Here is a 21157-nt window from a genome sequence, read left to right on the forward strand (position 1 = left end):
TAGAAATGCATTTAATGTTTTAGCTGTCAACTTCCATTTGTTCTCATTTATCATAGTTTATTTCTAAGTTTACCCTGGCAGCACTGCTAAATTAAAAAATTTCCCCCCTTTTTCTCAATCACAACCTGTGTTTAGCTTATTGTAGGAATCCTGGCATTAATTTTTGGAGTACTCGCACTGTTTCTGCCTGAGACCCTTGGCAAACCTCTGACAACCACCTTGGAAGAGGCTGAATCTCTGGGACGTAAGCCCAGCAAGATGAACGACAGACTGGAGCTGAACCAGCATGGAGCAAAAGCTTGAGCCGTACACTTCAGGGAACACAGAGATCTACACACAAGGAGACAAGCTGTGGAAGAGAGACGAGGTAACAACAGTTAAATACCTGGAAACAAAAACGACATAGATTAATAGGATGGTTGGAAAAAAGTGAAAAACAAGAAAAGATACGTTTTTATGATAACTTGTGAAGTGACTTTTTTGTTGACATTTTGTTCTGTAAAGTGACCAACAGCTTGATATTTTAGGAGGCCTGAGAACTTCCTCACAATCTTCTGCTCTATCATGTAAACACCACAAAACAATGAAAATCATGTGCCATGTGTGGTAATTTGTGAAAGCATACTTTGAGTCTTTTTTGTAGTTTCGATCATAATTTCTATTACTGATTTTAACTTTGTACTTAAAAATTTTTTCAAAATTTCTTGGAACACAGCTACAAATAAGACAGACATGACAGACAATAGAAAGACTTTATTTATTTTTAAATCAAATGAAGTTTTTGTAGTTATAGGCAGAACAAAAGCAGATTTTTATGTTAGGTCGTCAGGTGTTTCTTGCCCTGTTGGGCTTCTTTCAAGCAGTGTTTCAGCGGGTATCCTCCTGCTCTTACCACAGTGTTTATATTACCGACAAGAAGTGATGACCAAAACTATTAAAATCAGACTCCAGCTGTACTGAACCAAGTCATCCTTTAAAACAAAGTTATCAAAGCTAAACTGCTGCACATTTTTTGGCATCTCCGACCATCTGACCAGATCATGGCAGTGCCTTGGTTATTTTATACCATAATAAATCGTATGTCGTGTATCTAGAATGTATTATTCTAATATTAAATAAGTGCCTTCAACTTGCCTTTTAAGGCTTTCTTTTAATCTCAGGACATCAGTTTTGCTGTGAATCTATCACTGGATTTATCCTCAACTGCCTCTTGTTAAAGATCAAATATTTAAAGGTAACAAAAGAGCAAAGTTTTGCACACCATTGTTAGACCTTTATTAGTTCTTCTTCTTCCTATTATTGTGACCTTTATTAAAGGTTAATGAATTTTCTAATTACCCATAAACATTACGGCGATCACAATAACAGTGTGCAGGAGTTTTTTAATTGCTCATCTTGTCTAAGATGCCATTGCTGAGCTTTACTATGCCTTTGTTATCTAATCTGTGTGCATGTGTGGGTATAACTGAGTAGAACAGTCAAGTTAAGATTTTTTTTATATGCGCTTATATGCAATCAGACGCTAGGCAGATTAAGAAAAGAAGCATAATAGTACCTTATAGAGTCTTCAAGAGTCAAATATGATCTCCAGATGTTTGGACCAAATACAGGGATGGACCACAACACTGTGGAGATGTACTGTATATACCTGATTTACAATATTATGTTACAGTTATGGTGCATTAATCCAAAGGAGAAAAAGAACAGCGGCTGGTGTTCTAAAACTGGTGACTGGTCTGCAATCAACAGTATGGACTTTTCCATTAATAGCATCCTCGTCTTATTTTGATTTACAATAAATATGCAGAGGATTGACACTGGGGTTTATGGCTTTTTCATTCTGTTCATATGAACTGGCTTTAGTTAGCACAGTTTTACAGTGATACAGAAAGAGACTTTATAAACCTCGGTAAAGGAGCAAGTGAATTCCTTCCATTTGTCAATAAGGAAAGTTTGAACTTGGTGCTGGAAATGCAAAAATAATACAGCAGGTCTGAGGATACGGTGCCTATATACATTAACAGCTTTGTGTTTGATGGTGAAGGGGAAGTCCCACAGCCACAGTGACATTCCCATCGCCATTACCGAATACATAAAGGTCCTCTGTGTTCAACTTTTCAGGAGAAAACTACCAGTTTTTATGTGTGTGTGCTTATGTGTATGGAAAAGTACTAAACATGAGTTCTTCTAACGTGAACTTCCAGTTCTGGCGTGATACTGGTGCCTCAAATAGAGTGGGGGCTATTACTGGGCTAAATGGAGCGAGTAAGGATGTAAGGATGTTGTTATCAATCTGCTTCATGTAAGTGATTATCTCCTGTTGTTGACGATGTGCCAAAATTCTGAAAATGTAATGAATGTTTGTGGATATTTCCAAAAACATTTTGTCACTCAAATTTTTCAAGATTTAAATAAAAAAACATTTGAGTATTACAATGAGTGATGACTATTTACGCTTTATTGAGTGCACCTTGCTAGTATTCGGTTGGAGCACCTGTTGTGTTCAGAACAGCTTTAGTTATTTGTGGCATATATTCAACAAGGTGCTGGAAATATTCACACATTCACATTGTGCTCATAAAGCAGTGGTAAGATGTGGCATTTAAACACTGTTCAGGTCCCAGAATACGGCAAGAAAACCCCATTTAAACACCATCTGTGGCCTGAACCATTGATATAAGTCGGTATAGATCATGATGGTTTTCATGATGTTTACGTCCTAGCATAAATGTCTGAGCAGAATTCAAGATATCGGGCAACATTCTTCCAATATCCTGTTGAATTGTAGCCACAGTTTCCTGCTCTTAGCTCAAAGGAGTGGCACCTGGTGTGGCTGCTTTAGGCCATCTGCTTCAAGATTTGACATGCCAGAATAAATACTCTTGTGCATACAGAGCTGCATGCTAGGTATGTATAGTAACTCATGCCCCGAGTTACACAGTTACTTAGCTTGAAGTGGTATGGCCATTCTCTTCTGACCTCCGACATCAGCATGGCATTGTCACCCAGAGAAATGCTGCCAAGTGGATATTTTCCATTTTCTTCTGACTCTACTCTGTTAACCCTGTGGTGGTGTGGGAAAAATCCCAAAACATCATGGTACCAACAACATGCCTCAACGTCCCCAAAATTACCTTTCTGTCTTTAAGGGCCACTTTTTTTAAAGTGGTCAGTGAGTGAATGCCCTCTCTTAAACAAAGGTTCTTGGAAAAAATGCCTACATATTATACATATAGTTAGCAATTCCCCGAATGGAGTCACCATAATAAGTCTGTAAAAAGTACGTTTTTTTCTGTATCAAAACCATTTTTAAGTAAAACAGGGGCAATAGCTGCAATAGTAAGAGGACATTTATTGACGGTCTTTGTTAGTTGTTCATTCATTGTCCATTGTTCATTCTAGACACCCTTAAATGCCGAAAATTGTTTTATAGCCACCAGCATAAACAACAACAAAAAATATGTGAGCGTTAAACATTGTTTTTTTTTATCTTCCTGAGAATTTTATATGGAATGCAAATGAATAGAAAACAATAAATAAAACTAGCAAAAAACAAAACATGGAACATAATGATGAAGATACGCAGAACAGAGATTAAGATGGTAGAGTGAAATGTTTAGTCACGTAATAGCTTATGGTTAATTGTTTTTTTTAAACATCTGTGATGAAAAAGCACTGTGGAGCTGCTGGATAATTAGAAATAAGTATTAACTGGGCTTGGTAACACTTCACACACTTTGATGATAACATTAATATACAGAAAACCCTTAAACAACAAATAATCTGAGTTGAAATGACAGGCAAATCAGCATTCAGTTGTGACCAAATCCCTCATTTTGCTGCAGATGTTAAGGAAATGTCACCTAACACAAAGTGCAGTGTATTCATACAGTTTTGCAAAAAAAACTGCTATTTGGCAAGCTCAATCTTTTAAACTTTGGAATACAAATTAGGCTTCATAAAGGCTTTTAACTCACTCTACAGTATCAACATATAGCCTGTCCCAAATAATAAATCTTTGCTAAAATACACAGCTTGTTTGGTCAAACTCAATCATTCATGCACACTTTTGGAATTCTCTGAATTCATACTTGAGTGCTCGCAGTTTAACCCTCATTTACACCTAATAGTATTTAACAAATTACACAAAATTACACAAAATGTTATAAACCAATACTAAAACAAATGAACTGACTATGTCACAACTCTGCCAGCTGTGCACAGAACTTTCTGCCACACAAATCCCAGAACCCTTAGTAAGGTCTGACAACAGTCCTGGAAGACTAATATACCTAAAAGGCTTATGGCACTTTTTAAAATTCACAACAACATCCAGCTTTCAGGACATCAAACCTCTCATAAAGTAGTAATCTGTCTTGGGAAATGCCTTTAATTCCTCTCCTATAGTAAACAACCTGGCGATAACATTTAGCACATTTCCAATCACAGTTAGCTGTCCAGATCTTGCACTAATCTCTCCCTGGAGATGACAGCGACAGTACGGTTTTTAAACGAACCCAAAAAGAAGCCCAAATTATAAAAAGGAAAACTTGAGTCAAGCAGATTGAGTTGAATATTATTTCCCATTGCCCTTGGTCAATTTATAAATAGAGCATTTTGTCCATCCAGTTTCTCAACTCTACAGTTTTCAGTGCTGAGCCTGTCAGTTTGGGAGTTGCACCTCAATTCTCTGGGTGACGCTGAAAGATTGAAACTCCTCCCCTTTGTCCTCAGGGTACAGTTTTCTTTAGCCAGTCCTAGCTAAGCAGCCGTTACGTGGCTGCGTCTAATGTTCATCGAGCATCCCTTAGGGATGAACCAGCCAGCTATTTGCATCCTCCAGATCCGTTTCCAGTTCCTCGTCTTCATCCAGAGGCTCTGGGGTTCGAAGGGCCAGTTGCCGCAGGAAATCATTTGAATAGGCGGGGGGTTTGGAAACAGACTTCAGGCCGATTTTTTTCTTCGTGAGGTGGAACTGGTCACGGACGAAGTTGTAAAACTCGTACTCATAGCGCATGCGGTGATACAGCACCTGCAGGGCCTCTAAAGTGGGGGTTTGTTTACGCACAGTGCCTGTCATGTTTCCCATTTTCCTATAATCTGCAACAAAATGATGGAGAGACAAAAAAACAAAGTTCAGCAAAGACTAAAATCAAAATGTTTTAAAAAAAAGTTTCAAGCACATTTATTTAGACAGGAAATTACTTAATAACTATATCATATATCATCATCTTAAGCCACTTATTTTTCCAGTTAAGTAGCAAGTGATTGCTGTTTAATGTGAATGATTCATATATCACCTCATCTATTTAGATATCTTGCTACTAAGTCATCATGACAAGCGGTTCGCTAAGCTGGACAAAAATAACATGCAGCTCTTGGTATTTCTTCCTAGCTATATCTGTCACTATGGCCTTCTTGCTCTGCTTGTCCACCACTACTATGCCCTGTTGGTTAGCCATCACCAGTTTGTTTGTCTGTATCTGGAAGTCACAGGATCTTGACTACTATCCATATGAGTGCTAAGAGTGCTACCTAACTCTTATTGCAGCTCTTATAAAGGTGATATTTTTGATAAATCACATACAAAAGGTGTTGCTACCTTTTGTATGAAGTCACTAAATATTTCTCGTAATAAAGATCACCCCAAATCATGTAATAGCACATTTTTATGACATTCAAAATAAACAGATAAACTGTATCTTGTGATCAGAACCTCATTAAAAAAAAGGTATGCATAAATCAAATCATGAGAACTAACTCTGTCCTGTGTGGAAGTTAGAGCATTTTAACGGTCACTACCAGGCTATGCAAATTTGTGACAAAATACCCGCAAAACTATTCACATTCTAATTACGTTGATCACGTTACCATGCTAAAGACTTTTTTATTGTCTTGTATAGGAAAACATTCACTCGATACTCTGACAGCATAAAACATTCTATATCACAAGGTGCAGCTACCAGGGCTCTTGTAGATGTTGAGTACTCCAGTAAAGTAATGAGGTAAGAGCCTCTCTAGCAGGAGCAGAACGTCCTCCAGCTCTTCCAATATCCCCACAAGGAGGTAGTTCTCCAGCACATTCTGTTTGGCCCTCTCCAAAGCCCATACTCCTGGCTCTCTGTGTGAGACAGAAGGAAAATAAGACCAAGAGAAAGTTTGCACTAGAGTAGCATTACTTGGAAAGAAATATTACCAAGCTTTTGTAATGCAACTTGACAAAATCTCATAAATACCTGCACTGAGGATGCTGTCCACAGAAGTAGGGGATGATGTAGAAAACCCTTGGGTTGGAGCACTCAGGGTAATTCTCTAGGATGCAAACATTGATGTCCTGAAAGCAGACAAGCACATATGAGTCTTTATATTTTTGCTTTACTAATAATTTATGCTTTTTAAAATTTTTTTATTCTACTTGCAGTGAATTTGATCTCAATCAGAATTGCAATTATTTCTTTTTACCACTAGAGGAAGCTATTCACTTGCACTGCCGTGAACCTGGACTGCTTGCCTGTCATTACCCCACAAGCCAAAGTGCTTTGTCAAACCACATCTTGTGCACAAAGATAAGCTCTTCCCTCTCATCTCAGTTGATCTCATAGGCTATGATACCACATAGGAAGAGAAAGTATTCTCAAATGAATTCGTGTTTAACTTAAAGATGTCACGATTAAGATAATGAGACCAGAGTTGTGAAACTTGAAAAACCACTTATCTGAAAAGCTATTGAGTAATGAATGGAAAAAAGACAGTTGCAGGAGTGAAGCTGGCCAGCGACTGAGTGCCACGGAAACAGCAGTCAAATCCATGTCAGGTGACGTAAGCCTCAGGGATAGCAACAAGTCCTGAGCAACAAAACACTCCACGAAGCATGGCTCACATCCACACACAGCAGCAGGCACATGTGTGCACAAGGCTTGCGCTCAAATATGTCACCTACAGTAGGACCAGACTACATGCATGAGGCAAATTTAGAACATTTTGTCATAGGTTGTTGTTTAGATTTATACCATAATGGCTCTGTAATGACTAACTTAAACAGCAATTTGGCAAAAATAGTCTAAGCCTAACATGGATCATCACAAAAATGGCCAAGTCCGACAGGACAAAAGTCAGAGAGCCTCACGAAGGATCCAAGCTGCTGCTCCTGCTGCTGCAGGTGTGGCATAAGAAATCATCTGAGTGCAATAGGAAGCTTGAAACAGAGATGCTGACTGGAGTGTAAACATAGAAAAAGGCATAAACCATGTGTAGAAGAGCATGTTTATATGCTTAAGTGTTTATGTGTCTTGGAGACATTTGCACACTCATTGCTAATGTTTCTATTAGCCTCGACTTATTTATTTCCAGTTGTATTTTCTGGCATGAAAGCCTTACGAGAACCCCTCATTGAAAAATGTTGCCATCAGGTCTGCTCAGGGTTTTTCATACAGTCTCAAACATCTTTTTCTAAGGCTGTACAACCTTTGTTCTCAGACTACATAAAGAAAAACTGAACCCAAAAGCCTGTTAAAACAAATGCAAGAAAGATCCTGGATCCTCTGTAGGAGGGGCAGGATTGCAGTAGATGTTGCATAAAGTCTGAAATACTTGCAAGTAAAATGACTTAAAGGCTCCAAACGGAGAAAAGACTCAACTACAACATCATGGACTTGATATTTGAAATAGTGATATCACTTTAGCATCTATCTAAGCTGCAATCACAAGATGAAGCCTTGTGCAGCATGCGCTGGAATGAAATAAATTATTCACCTGATTAGTTAGATTTTTCTTGCGGCTGAAAACTGTGGTACAATTGTGCCTCTGATTCACAGAGTGGCTGCAGGGTGTGTTTGAACTTTATGAGTGACTCCTCTCAGCTGTGCACTGGGAACAGGACTTATTGGTGATCAGTGAAGCAAAAGACTGGAAAACCCTTCAAAGGGAACCACAACAATACCCCAGAGGAACCTTCAGGGAAAAAAAGAAAAGTTCAGCACTGTACTATTGTTAGTGTACAAGTCTTGCGCAGACTTGCGTAAAGTTTGCCATGTTTTTCTTTCATTTTTCATTTCACTAGCACGGACCACATCTTCAAGACATTGTTTCTTGAAGGAAAACAGTAGGTGGAATAAAGCTAGATCCAGGAATGGAGATCTAGACAGCGGTTTTGGTGAAGGCCTCAGTGAGGACTGGAAGGCAGCTCGCGGACTGGGCAGATCCCCAGGTACTAATGACAGGTTTATGAAGCGCCATTCTATTTAAAGAATGGTGATGTGAGTGGATCCAGTTTCATCAATTATGAGTATGTTCTTTGATGGTAAAAGATGCAAAAGCCATATACACTAAAACAAACAAAAACAGACAGGAAGTGGCACATTCGCTGACAGAGACCCTCATGCGTCAACATTTAGGCGATTTCTGGGAATCCAGCCACAGCTTGTATACAACAACGCACACACGTACACACACACGCGCAGACAATACGCACTCTCTTTAGAAAGCCTTATTAGTATTTCAAAGACAGTTCCTGTGTGCACACTCAAGCTCATTGTTCCTTTTCTCACTGTGGATTATGCCAACAGAGCATTCACAGAAACTGTAGCAAAATAGGCACTAATCTGTACAATGGTCTCCCATTTCACTGAATGGAATGTAGACATAAATTAAATCAGGGGTAATTGATGATGTTAACCTTTCCCATGGGACGTTTTGCATTCAAATTTGAGAAAACAAAAAAAGAACTTTTTGTTTGTATTTGCTATCTGGAGGCAGTGGAAAGACGCTTTCGCTTTTTGAGTTAATCTTTTGAACACATGAGCAAGTGGGTGCCTTTTAAACAGGTACATCAGCATTTCTAGTAAAGATTAGAGGTAATAACTGTAATTTTAATATTCTTTAAGTTTTAGGCCTATTTTGGGCTTAACCATTCCATTTATTTTTCTGGTAATTTTACAAAATGGTCTTGAGGCTTCCTGACTGAATTTAATATTTAATATTGGTAATCCACTTAACACTGACCTATGAATCATTCAAGCAGGAAAAGGCATCTAACTCAAGGGATGAACCAGCGTCGTGTCTACATAAAACAGACAAAATAGCAAAGAAACTATTTAAAACTTTACCTTTAGGCACTTTTTACGCGCAGCCTGTCACAAGAAAACAGAATCTGTTCCCATGTCTTTAGTCGAATCTGTTAAAATGCCAAAGTTGACTAAGTTTGACATATCTTGGCATAGTTTGCAGTGTGTCCTTAAAGAAATTTAAGGCAGCAAGCCAAATTAGGTTTTAATTATTAAAAGAGTGAGGACCTATGCTTTGCACTCATGGTTTTCCTCAGTATCAAAACACTGATTATAGTTATGTTACACAAACCACAGAAATTCATTAAAAAAAAAAATCTGTAATGAGTGAACCTTATGTGTTCGTTGTGCCTTAGGCCAACAGTGTGACACACCACCTGTCTGTTATTGTAGTGAAGGCAGGCTAAGGCAAGACTGGTGCCAGTAAACCCTCTAATATAATTTGTGTATTTATTTAATAAGTCTACTTGTCATTTTAAATGTTGGATTATGTCAAATTACTGTGGGAATCTCATCTGATCGAACCAGTATTTCCAAGTCTTGAGAAAAAGCTGGGCCTTTTAGGTTCAGTGAGGACAGACACTCTTTTTTTATAAGTGTTTGCAAGCGTATTCATATGTAGGCTGCCACGCATGCACTTTGTACTTTGCGGCAAGACAGAGGTTGATTTAGTACTGTCAGCGGATGCATCTGTATTTTGTTTTAATTCATTAAAAAACATGCACATGCACACACACAAAACAGTCAAAAACTCAGCTCAATACAATATAAATTATCCAACCACATCATTCCAAGTTGGCATTTTAAAGCAACTTAAATTTGCATAATGGTTCACAAAATAACTGCAAATGTGGTAAATATCATGTGTGTCTGAGTGTGATTAAGTGTGTGCGTGCTATGTTCAACTGACCAGTGCATGCCTTTGTATAAAGTAGCATGTGTGTATGTAAAAGGGGGTGTGGGCACTGACGGAAAATCCAAGCCGACCACAGGAATGTCTCAGTAACACGTGCATCAGGCTCCCTCGGCCCCGGCTAGCAACTGACAGCGCTCTTTCATCAACACCTCACATACAAAACCAACACAGGACAAGCAGGCTGAAGCACACCAGGTGGAGGATACAGCCATGCCCAGTCTGAGGGGTGATTCTTAACATTAGGGGTACTCTTTCCGTACATACTTGAATTTGTACTTATAGTGTGGACATTCATCTTCCCAATACTGTCAATGAAACTTTAACCATGAAAGACCTACTTAATCTCCCTATAGAGGTGACTTGCCAAGAATCAATGCAGTCATCCTCCTCTTTTCCAAAAGGAAATGGTCGTGTGAATATGATGCTCTTCACTGATTTGATATTCTTCGTTTTTCTTGTTTATTAATTTGTTGCTTATATGTGTGAAATAAATATTTGATTGATCAATTGATACATGAAGCCCTAAATGTATCTTTTTGCATATAATACATTTCTGTGCATATTCTGCAGTGTGTACTGTTTTCAGCAGCCGTGTACACCGTGCAGATGGAAGGCATATTTTCGCAACAACTGTTTTTTTGGTTTTACTGATTAGATACTAGAACTAGGTTGCTGCTGTTGCTAATAAAGACAGTACAAAAATAACACCAGGAGTAGCAGTGTAACATAAAAAGCAAAGTAGGAAACCAAAGGAAGACTGAGTTTGAAAAAGTTTTGATTTATGAGATGCTGCCACGAGACACTTTATGCCAGTACAGTAAGACAAAATCTGTGGAACACCATCAACATATTAATTCCTGATATTTTCAGAGCTTTTGGTCAGTTACTTCAAACCTTATAAGACACTCTAGTGATTTAAGTACAACACAGCATTCCTAAACTATACTCAATTAAAGGATTAAGCACCATGGTTATAATAATCTAAAATTTACTTTTCTTTACCATTTCTGGAATACTTTCTCCTCATAAGTGTATCTAAAGCTAAATGCACACACAGGTAGGCTAGTCGATGACAACACAGCCTTCCCCTCTCCTTTAACTGTAGCAAGGGGCCCCTGTGGTCTGCATACTTTAATAACTCAACTCACATGGTCCAAAACTGCAGGGCAAACAGTGCAATACTTAATTACAGCGAGTCAGACTCAAGCCAGAATGACATTCGCTCCTCTTGTTAGCTTCTCAGAACAGCCTCCTGAACCCTTTAGGTCTCTCATAGCACTTACTGTGGGAGGAAAGAATGAGAAGAGTTTGTGCCTAATCTTAAACAAATATTAATACGATTTTGTTTTGACCTCACTTTTGTTTTGACACACTGTTTTCCGTTTTTGTTGGATTCCCCCTAAATTTTATATGAGGCTTGGGCGTCTCACTTCAGGGGGATTTCCGACCTCCGATCAGATGCTTCATCTCACTTTTAACTTTTAACTGTCATCTGCTTAAAAAGTATATAAGGGAATGGAGTGAACACAAAGATCAAAAAATAGTAGCTTGAAAATTACAGTATGCTTCCAAATGGTAGGTAGAGTTAAAAAAAATGGTATGCAGTGACTTCAATCTGGTGCTACAGGGATAAACAACTCTGTGAGGCAGATGTAGGATATCAAGTTTCTGATGTGGTAAATCGAGTCTTTAATTCGAATCCTAATCAGATTTATATATTGGGTTAGCGTCAGACTGTCATGAGTTTACAATTTGCCATCCACCCTGGAGCAACACCACATGTGGAACATCTTCAAAGAGAGTAGAGTGTGGTTTTAATATATTGCTTATATTTTTGAATTTAGGAAGTTAAAATTTGTCTTGAGACAGCAACAAACAGAAATACAGAAGAAAAGGGCTAAAGCAGAATATTAACGTCAGGAGGATCATCTCTTCTTAACATTTTTTAAAGAGATCCTACAGGCTAATTACAGTGCAGTGTATAGTATCATTACTACATATATGTAGAGCATGTATAAACATTCCTCAATATACATGCCCCTGTAATTAAAGTCTACATCATGGAAACACCAGAATAAGACTTCATTATGCAACATTTCAGTTCATGTCTCTACTGAGCATCACGTTGCGAAAATAGTGAGCCTGCAACCAAAGTTATTCAAATTTAATGCACTGTTACCGGCCAACCAGTGATTCACGCATAGCAACTAAGTGTGTTAGCTTGTCAAACACTTCTAATGCATTCATATTTCAAATCACAAGCATCTCTGTCACTGATTTAGCAAATGTCAATATGAGAGCAAATGGGTTTGGGGCACTCGGACCAGCATTAAAAGCAGACAGAGGAAAAAGGTTCAGTATTTGTTTGACCCATTAAATAATACTGTTATAGTTTGTGGGCACTGGATATTGTGGGATCACAACACCATGGCGACCAGATGTCTTGCCCCCTCAAAAGTCACAGCGTTACCTGCTGTTACGAGTGTGTTTTCTTATTGTTGAGAGCTTCTCTGATTTGGTTATTGAATTTGAACATGCGAACATCAGATTTTTGCAAAGTGGTTTGTGGACTATAATTATGACCACATAGACCTCATTGTGGTGAGTTTTTAGCTAACCTTAGCCAGTTTGGTTAGTATCTGTGAGTTAAGTGTGATGACCCACTCCACGTTGCCTTCCTGTTGGCCTGTTTGTGGTGTAGGTATTATCTGCTGGCATTGGAGAGCTGTTGTGTCCCATTTTCCATCAATAACACTGTCAACACCTGGGCCCAGTGTGGCAATGCTTTCTAAAAGCCATCGAAGTTGCAGAGTGGAGGCTCTCCTATCTGAAATAACCTTTTGGATTTTGTTCATTTTTTGGGTTTTGCAATAAATGTTCTGTAACCCAGTGAGTTTACACGACTCAGTAATGCACTACAACATGTTATTGTTAATTGGGATTTATCATTACTCTGTTAATCACTGAGTTGATCAAAAATAAATCAATAATAAAAGATAAATACTATAAATGTAAGAATAAAACCCAAAGAGTATATTTAACACCCCTACTGGTTAGGAAGGAACAAGCCCCGCCTTCCCCTGCTCTGTACCGTCACGTGCTCAGACACAGAGAGAGACGGAGGTGCACGAGACCATCGCTGATTTTCACCGCCAAGCTTTTCGCTGGAAAATAACTATTAACTTGATAAATTGAGCAAATATCCATACCGGAGATCTGCATGGACCTTGGAGAAACGGACCTGATTTATTGTGAACATTTCGGACCTTGAAACCATCGCGGTGAGTCAGAAGCTGTTAAGCTAACCTTGAAGCTAAAAAGCTAACAAGAAGTTAACAGGGAATATAATGGCCCGATTTCAATGTTGTAGATCTGCGCGGGAGCGGATGAAGTGGACAAGATCCTCTCTGAGAGTTGAACAAGATCCTCTCTGAGAGTTGAACATTAGAAGTGTGCTGGTGAGTTAAACTGGGACTGGGCGAATCAGGCTAATTGAAAAGCTAACTAGCCTAATGCTCATAGCTGTAGCTGACCACGTTTTCACTGTGGGAGAACACACGGGGTTTCTCACTGAGTTCAGCCATTTTGAGCACTCAGCTTGTGTGCTGATGATGTTCTAGTATTACTTGTTGAATATTAAATGCACTAAAATTAGATGATGGAATAAGTTAATGTTGATCTTAAAGGTCATGAATCTACTTTATTTTGTTACATTTGATGCTCGAGCGGCACTGGATAGATGTCCGTGTGTATTCTTACTGTGCTGATACGTTACCACATACTGTAAAACTACAGCCTGTGGGTTTTTGTATATTCTTTTGGTAATTTTATTCTGTACATTGAGTGTAAATAATATATTGCTTCATTGCTATGCAGTGTAAAGCAATGCTCCTGTAATTCAGTTAAAGGGCAATACTGTAAAAAAATAATCTACCATAGTTTATGGTTTATTTCTGATTTCTGATAGAAATGTGCACCTTGACGATAGAATAAGCTGATTGTGATTTAAAGATTGCATTCATGATTAAGATGCACTGTATAGACTATAGTTAGAAATTAGAATTAATGTTTTGTGCTTGTTTTGTTATAGCACTTACATTATTTACATATGGCCATGTATATCATTAGAGTGTGAACTGAATTAGTAATAGTCCTGTTGTTTACAGGCTAGGTTTTTTTATGGGATCGTGAGACCTGGATCTCTTCCTGACGAGGAAGATGGCGAGCCTTTCCCTTTGAACCGAACCACAGCCATTCTGAGTTGGCCCAGAAGGGCAGGTTGCTCTTCTCTCACGAACAATTGCAACAGTGCGGTAGGACGAAATCGCACCAATCACAAACTTTTGACCTGTTGGATTTGACTTGACTGAACACTGACTATTAAGCCGGCAAGACTGACATATCTGAGCTCAGATAGGATTCTGACTGTTATTATTATTGCTGTCACTGTATTTTATTTTATGTTTTCATTCCTGTTCATAAAATGCTGTTAAATTGTTGCTAAATAGTTTAATACAATTCATAGCAACTTTACCTGTGGCTCCAGTCATTCTTCTCCACGCAACTCCCTTTATCCCTCCTGCGAATCTAGCTATTGGCCCATTCTCTCCATCTTACTTTAATTTCCCCTACCCTATCCTGTACTTGGCTACAGAAAGTGGCGAGCCAGCCAGGAGGGTTTGCAGAGTTGTTAGTCCACCCAAAATTTAATAAAACGATTAAGAGTGCCTGGAGCTTCACAGTGACTTGTATTTTTTTCTACTGGTACTTTTACGTGTCCTAACCATGGAAGTTGTGAAAACAGAGAATGTTAAAGTTCAAAATGCTGTCTTGGTCAGTGGTTTAACTAACACAGACATTGATAAAGAAATAATTGAGTTCTTAGAAGCTTTCGGTCCTGTCAGTAGGCAGATTAAGCTACCAACTGGTGGTCAGATTATTGTGGAATTTCAACATGAGGCTACTGCTAAAGAACTAGAGAAAAGATATTTGCCTTATGACAGACCTTGCACTGTGAAACCTGAAGTTGTCTATCACGTTCGAGACCTAGCCAGTGCGTATAGCATTGAAACCAGCGCATCAGCTACTGTAACTTACCTGTCACAGCTTAAAGATGTGGCAGCACGAAGCAACCGATCGTTTAAAGACCTTTTGATGGAGGAACTAGCTAAAATTGGGGAGTCATTGGGAGGGGATGTCCACACAGTTGAGCCTTCCACTGAACAAGAGCCAGTGCCCCACAGTGATGAGGCCCTACCTTCTTCTCCTTTAACACCCAATAGCAACCATGTAAGTGCCTTGAATACTCACCCACCGGCAGAGGCTGAGAAACAAACCCCTCAGATTCCCACCAACCTTTTAAGCACACCTGAAGTGCAGCGGGTTATTGTAGAGCACATTGTTAAAAGCAGTGAAGTCATTCCCCCACCAAACTCGCAATACAGACTGAAACCTTTTTCAGGGAGAGTTCCACATCCTCCTTTCGAAACTGACTATGACACTTGGCGCAGCAGCGTAGAGTTTTGCTTGACTGATCCTTTGCTCACTGAAACTCAAGTTGTGCGAAAGATTGTTGAAAGTCTTTCACCCCCTGCAGCGGACCTGGTGAAAGCTTTTGGTCCAAAAGCAAACCCCAAAACTTACCTTGAACATCTTGATTCTGCCTATGCAACTGTAGAGGACGGTGACGAACTCTTTGCTCGCTTCTTAAACACCAATCAGAATGGAGGTGAAAAACCCTCACATTACCTGCAAAGATTGCACACAGTGCTAAACCTAGTCATAAAAAGAGACGGAATTGCTTCTAGTGACATCAATAAACAGCTCCTGAGACAGTTTTGTAGAGGGTGTTGGGACAGCTCATTGATTGCAAACCTTCAACTTGAACAAAAGAAAGACGACCCACCTCATTTTGCAGAGCTACTCCTCCACCTACGCACCGAGGAGGACAAACAGGCAAGTAAAGCAACCCGCATGAAACAACATTTGGGGATCCAAAAGACTCGTGTTTATTCTAACGTGCAAACCACACGCTCTCAAGGTAGGAACGATTATGAGCATGAAATGGACAGCAATTCGTCTGACCTCCAGAAGCAAATTGCTGACCTCAGGTCTCAAATCGCACAGCTCAGAGCTGATAAAACAGAGAAAAGATCGCAGAAACTTCAAAAGGAAGCAAAAAGGAACCCAAGTACCAAAACTCAGAACAAGCCGGGACAGATACCACAAATTGCTGCAGTGTCAGCCAAACCCAAACCTGGATACTGTTTCAAGTGTGGAGAAGATGGTCATATCGCTTCCAGCTGTAGTAATGATCCCAACCCAGCATTAGTAGCAGCTAAAAGGAATGCCCTCAGACAGAAGCAGCGAGAATGGGAAATATCCAGACCAGTTGATGAGTCATTTAATTTAAACTAGAAGGAGCCCCTGTCGCGGGACAGATGGGTGCTAAATCTGAACCAAGTCCCACTGAGAAAAAGACAACAAAAGCCCAATGTGAAACAGCTAATGTTCACTCAGTACCTAAACTTCCCAAAAGACTTGTGGGTAGAAAATGCACAGCCAGAGTTGTTATCAATGGCGTTGAATGTAGTTGCTTGCTCGACTCAGGCTCTCAAGTAACCACTATTGCCAAATCCTTCTATCAAGAACACTTACCTGATCATCCTATAAAACCCATCAGTGATCTCCTAGAGGTCGAAGGTGCGAATGGTCAGACAGTCCCTTACTTGGGATACATTGAGACGAGTATCATGTTCCCCAAAGATCTCGATCAGTCAGAGCTTGAACTATCTACTCTTGCCTTAGTTGTCCCTGACATTCGCTCAAACTCAGACACACCTCTACTAATTGGCACAAATACACTTGACCCCTTATATGAGCATCTTTGTGAGAACACCTTACCTGACTTTAAGGTACTCCCTTATGGATACCAACAAGTGCTAAAGACATTAGCATCCAGAAAAAGACAAAGTGACAGTGGCAAGATCGGCTTGGTAAAACTTCAAAGTAGAACCCAAGAAGTCCTTCCTGCAAATCAAAAGCTACTAGTGGAAGGTTTTATGCATGCTAGCCACGCTAAGCCTGAACAGTGTGCACTTATTGAACAGCCCACTACCGGCTCCCTACCTGGTGGTGTGTTTGTAGATTGTTGCCTTATATCTCTGCCAAAGCACGGACCTTATAAAGTTCCTGTGTTGCTGAGAAACGAGACTAACCATGACATTACATTGCCCACTAACTGTGTAATTGCTGAGCTAGTTGCCCCTGACTGTGTCATGCCATGTCCTGAGCCTGAGAAAGGCGACCAAAAGGTGTCTGCAACGTGTAACTCTCAGCAGCAGACTTCAACCTCAAGACCCCCTCTCAGTTTCGACTTTGGTGAATCACCACTATCTGAAGAGTGGAAAGAGAAGATAGCTGAAAAGCTAAACACCTTCTCTGATGTTTTCTCACACAATGATCTTGATTTTGGGCATGCCACACATGTAAAACATCACATCAACTTAAAAGATGAAACCCCCTTCAAACAGAGATCTCGCCCGATTCATCCCCATGATTACGAGGCAGTTAAAAAGCACTTACAAGCCCTCTTAGATGCAGGCATAATCAGAGAATCTGAATCTCCATTCTCATCACCGATAGTGGTGGTCCGCAAAAAGAATGGTGATGTGCGGTTATGCATTGATTTTAGGAAGCTTAACTTGCAGACCATCCGCGATGCCTATGCCTTGCCAAACTTAGAGGAGTCATTTTCTGCTCTTGCAGGATCTCAGTGGTTCTCTGTGATGGACCTTAAGTCAGGGTACTATCAAATCGAGATGTGTGAAGAAGATAAGCCAAAGACAGCCTTCGTGTGCCCCTTCGGCTTCTACGAATTTAATCGTATGCCCCAGGGAATAACAAATGCCCCAAGCACTTTCCAAAGGCTTATGGAAAAGTGTATGAAAGACATCAATCTGAGAGAAGTGTTAGTCTTTTTGGATGATTTGATAGTCTTTTCCAGTTCCCTTGAAGATCATGAGACCCGACTCATTCATGTTCTTGAGCGACTCAGAGAGTACGGGCTGAAACTCTCGCCCGACAAATGTCGTTTCTTCCAAACATCAGTCCGTTATCTAGGCCACATTGTATCTAGAGACGGCGTAAAGACTGATCCCGAAAAAACTGAAGCACTCAAGACTTGGCCGAGACCCCAAACCTTAAAAGAACTCCAATCGTTTCTTGGTTTTACCGGTTATTACCGGAGATTTGTCAAAGATTACTCAAAAATTGTCAAGCCCCTCACCTCCCTCACAGCTGGCTATCCTCCGAGACGAAAGCATAGTAAAAACCCACCCAGTGATCCAAAGTATCTGAACCCCAAAGAGCCCTTTGGTGATCGTTGGGGACCAGAGTGCCAGAAATCGTTTCAAACTATTATTGAAAAACTCACCACCTCACCAGTCCTTGGGTATGCTGATGCAAAGCTACCTTACCTGGTACACACAGATGCCAGTACAACCGGACTTGGGGCAGCTCTTTATCAAGTGCAGAATGGAACCACACAGGTTATAGCCTATGCAAGTCGTGGTCTATCCCGTAGTGAAGCTAGATACCCCGCCCACAAGTTAGAATTTCTAGCTTTAAAGTGGGCCATAACTGACAAGTTTCATGACTATTTATATGGAAACACATTCACAGTCATCACCGACAACAACCCATTGACTTACCTTCTGACCACAGCAAAGCTTGATGCCACGAGTTATCGTTGGTTGGCTGCATTGTCCACCTATAACTTTGACATTAAGTACAGAGCTGGGAGACAAAATCTTGATGCAGATGGACTATCTAGGAAACCACATGACAAACCTGAAGACGATCCAGTTTTTACCCAGGAATGTCAGCGCATTGATAAGTTCAGATCCCATCTCTTGTCCTCAGTCAAAGATGTCGAGTTCCAACTTCAATCCGATACCGTGATGGCAGCCTGTCAAAGATATATGGCTATGGATCAGACTGAACCCTCTTGTGCTCTAGTCCAGTCACTTGCCATGTCTGCAGGTGCCATTCCAGACATGTTTCAAGAAGAAGGCAATGATAACAATCTCCTAGCCTTACCCAGATACACCCATACTGATCTTGTCAACCTGCAGAGAAAAGATCCAGCCATTAGTAAAGTCATCAAGCTGCTGGCAGCTGACTCACGTCCACCAGCCGATACTAAGTCTGAGTCTCACGATGTTCTCTTATTTTTAAGGGAGTGGAAACGTCTTGACCTCCAAAATGACTTACTGTACCGGAAACGCCAGTTGGGGCCAGAGACCTTGTTGCAGTTAGTCCTTCCTGATTCCTTACGCCCTACAGTTATGCTTAATCTTCATGACAACATGGGGCATTTAGGGGTCGAACGCACACTGGAACTCATTCGGTCACGTTTCTACTGGCCAAAAATGGCAGTTGATGTCGAAAAGAAAGTGAAAGCTTGCGAGAGATGTGTCCGTAGAAAAGCCCTGCCAGACAAGGCTGCTCCTCTGGTAAATATTAAAACTTCCAGGCCCATGGAGCTAGTCTGCATGGACTTCCTCTCAATAGAACCAGACAGTAAAAACACTAAAGATGTCCTAGTGATCACGGATCATTTTACAAAGTATGCTGTGTCCATTCCAACCAAAGACCAGAAAGCCACCACCGTTGCAAAGAACTTATGGGAGAACTTCTTAGTTCATTATGGCTTTCCAGAGCGACTTCATAGCGACCAAGGGAGAGACTTTGAATCGCGTACAATCAAAGAACTGTGCTCTCTGCTCGGTATCCGCAAAGTCCGAACAAGTCCTTATCATCCTCGTGGCAACCCTGTTGAGCGATACAATCGCACATTACTCAGTATGCTTGGTACCTTGAAAGACACCGAGAAACATCACTGGCGTGACTTCGTAAAACCACTTACTCACGCTTATAACTGTACAAAAAATGATGTAACAGGCTATTCTCCTTATGAGTTAATGTTTGGTAGACAGCCTCGCTTGCCCATTGATATTGCCTTTGGCCTGCCACAGCCAAACAAGCCACAGTTGACTCACTCTCAATACGTCAAGCAGTTGAAAAGCTACCTCGAACAGAGCTACGAAATAGCCATCAAAAACTCCCAGAAAGTAGCAGACAAAAACAAGAAACGGTTTGACAAAATCATCCGTGAATCCACACTACATGTGGGAGACAGAGTCTTGGTTCGAAATCTCCGCCTGAGAGAGAAGCACAAATTAGCGGACAAATGGGAGCAAACAGTGTATATTGTTACCAAACAAATGGAAAACTTACCAGTATACACTGTAAAACCAGAAAACGGAGATGGACCCAACAGAACGCTCCACAGAGATCTGTTACTTCCCTGTGGATTTCTCTCACCAACAGAGCATGAACCCGAGCGAGTCACAAAAACTAACAGACCACGCACAAGACAAAGTTCAGCTTTGGAAGTTGACTCCGACCAAACACTTGAGGAAGAGGAAGATGAGTTTTATTACCCTGAACCTCCACAAGTGAAAGACAGACATTTCTACCAAGTATGCGCCATGCCGCCAACACAAGGATTCAAACAAAACAAATATCCTGTAAATGATGACGAACAACCTAACACATTACCGGACATGACAGACTTACCTGAAAAGGAAACTGAGAACGAAACTGAAACATACTTACCTGAAGGCGAAATTGGAAGTTCAACTGACACCAACTTACCTCAAATGGACCGTGAAACAGACCTACCTCAGACAGAATGTGAAAGTGAAACAAACGTATCACCAAGTGAAAGTGACACAAGCCTACAAAATAACACACCAAGTGAGTCTGAAACAGACACTCGAAAAGACAAAAATGTTTTGTCGACCAGTTTGTCAGATTCACCATTGTCAGAGAACTCAACTCATCAACTTTCACCTGAAAGACAAGTTGAAAACGATGATGAACCTGAAACCTTGCAAACAGAAACACAGATCAGAAGATCTGAAAGAATTCGCCAACCATCCCAAAGACTCACTTATCCTCAGCTAGGTAACCCACTAGTAACAGTGGTTAAATCACTCTTTCAAGGATTGAACAAAGCTTTCATCGACTCCCTTGCTCATGATGTTACCTATTCCCCCAGAGCCATGCACGGGGACGTGCATGAGATTTAAGAGGGGAGGATGTAACCCAGTGA

The 21157-nt window shown here is 40.4% G+C and overlaps 2 protein-coding genes across 5 annotated transcripts in view; one reads left to right on the forward strand and one right to left on the reverse strand.

Annotated features, from left to right (window-relative positions):
* Window positions 1–21157, forward strand: part of slc22a16 (solute carrier family 22 member 16) — an 81189-nt gene that overhangs the window by 9936 nt on the left and 50096 nt on the right. The window contains exons 8-9 of one of the 3 annotated variants that reach the window (XR_015125033.1): window positions 136–367; window positions 1673–2422. Coding sequence is in view for 1 of the 3 variants with exons in the window: in XM_086264140.1 (XP_086120266.1) it covers window positions 136–303 (168 nt within the window). In the remaining 2 variants the exon portion in view is untranslated. Of the gene's footprint in view, window positions 1–135; window positions 2423–21157 lie in introns of those variants that run through there. The other 2 variants (XR_015125034.1, XM_086264140.1) reach the window with 2 other exon arrangements.
* usta (uronyl 2-sulfotransferase a) overlaps window positions 3333–21157 on the reverse strand; it is a 69567-nt gene continuing 51742 nt past the window's right edge. For both annotated transcript variants that reach the window (XM_086264141.1, XM_086264142.1), the window contains 3 exons: window positions 6237–6334; window positions 5964–6121; window positions 3333–5100 (listed from right to left, as the gene is read on the reverse strand). In XM_086264141.1, coding sequence (XP_086120267.1) covers window positions 4808–5100; window positions 5964–6121; window positions 6237–6334 — 549 coding nt within the window. In that variant the 3' untranslated portion in view covers window positions 3333–4807. The remainder of the gene's footprint in view (window positions 5101–5963; window positions 6122–6236; window positions 6335–21157) is intronic.

Source organism: Aulonocara sp. 'chitande type north' Nkhata Bay, linkage group LG15 (genome assembly GCF_057382095.1).
Source record: "Aulonocara sp. 'chitande type north' Nkhata Bay isolate Kocher_YH1m ecotype deep benthic linkage group LG15, A_spYH_male_GT1.1, whole genome shotgun sequence".
NCBI classification, from domain to species: Eukaryota; Metazoa; Chordata; class Actinopteri; order Cichliformes; family Cichlidae; genus Aulonocara; species Aulonocara sp. 'chitande type north' Nkhata Bay.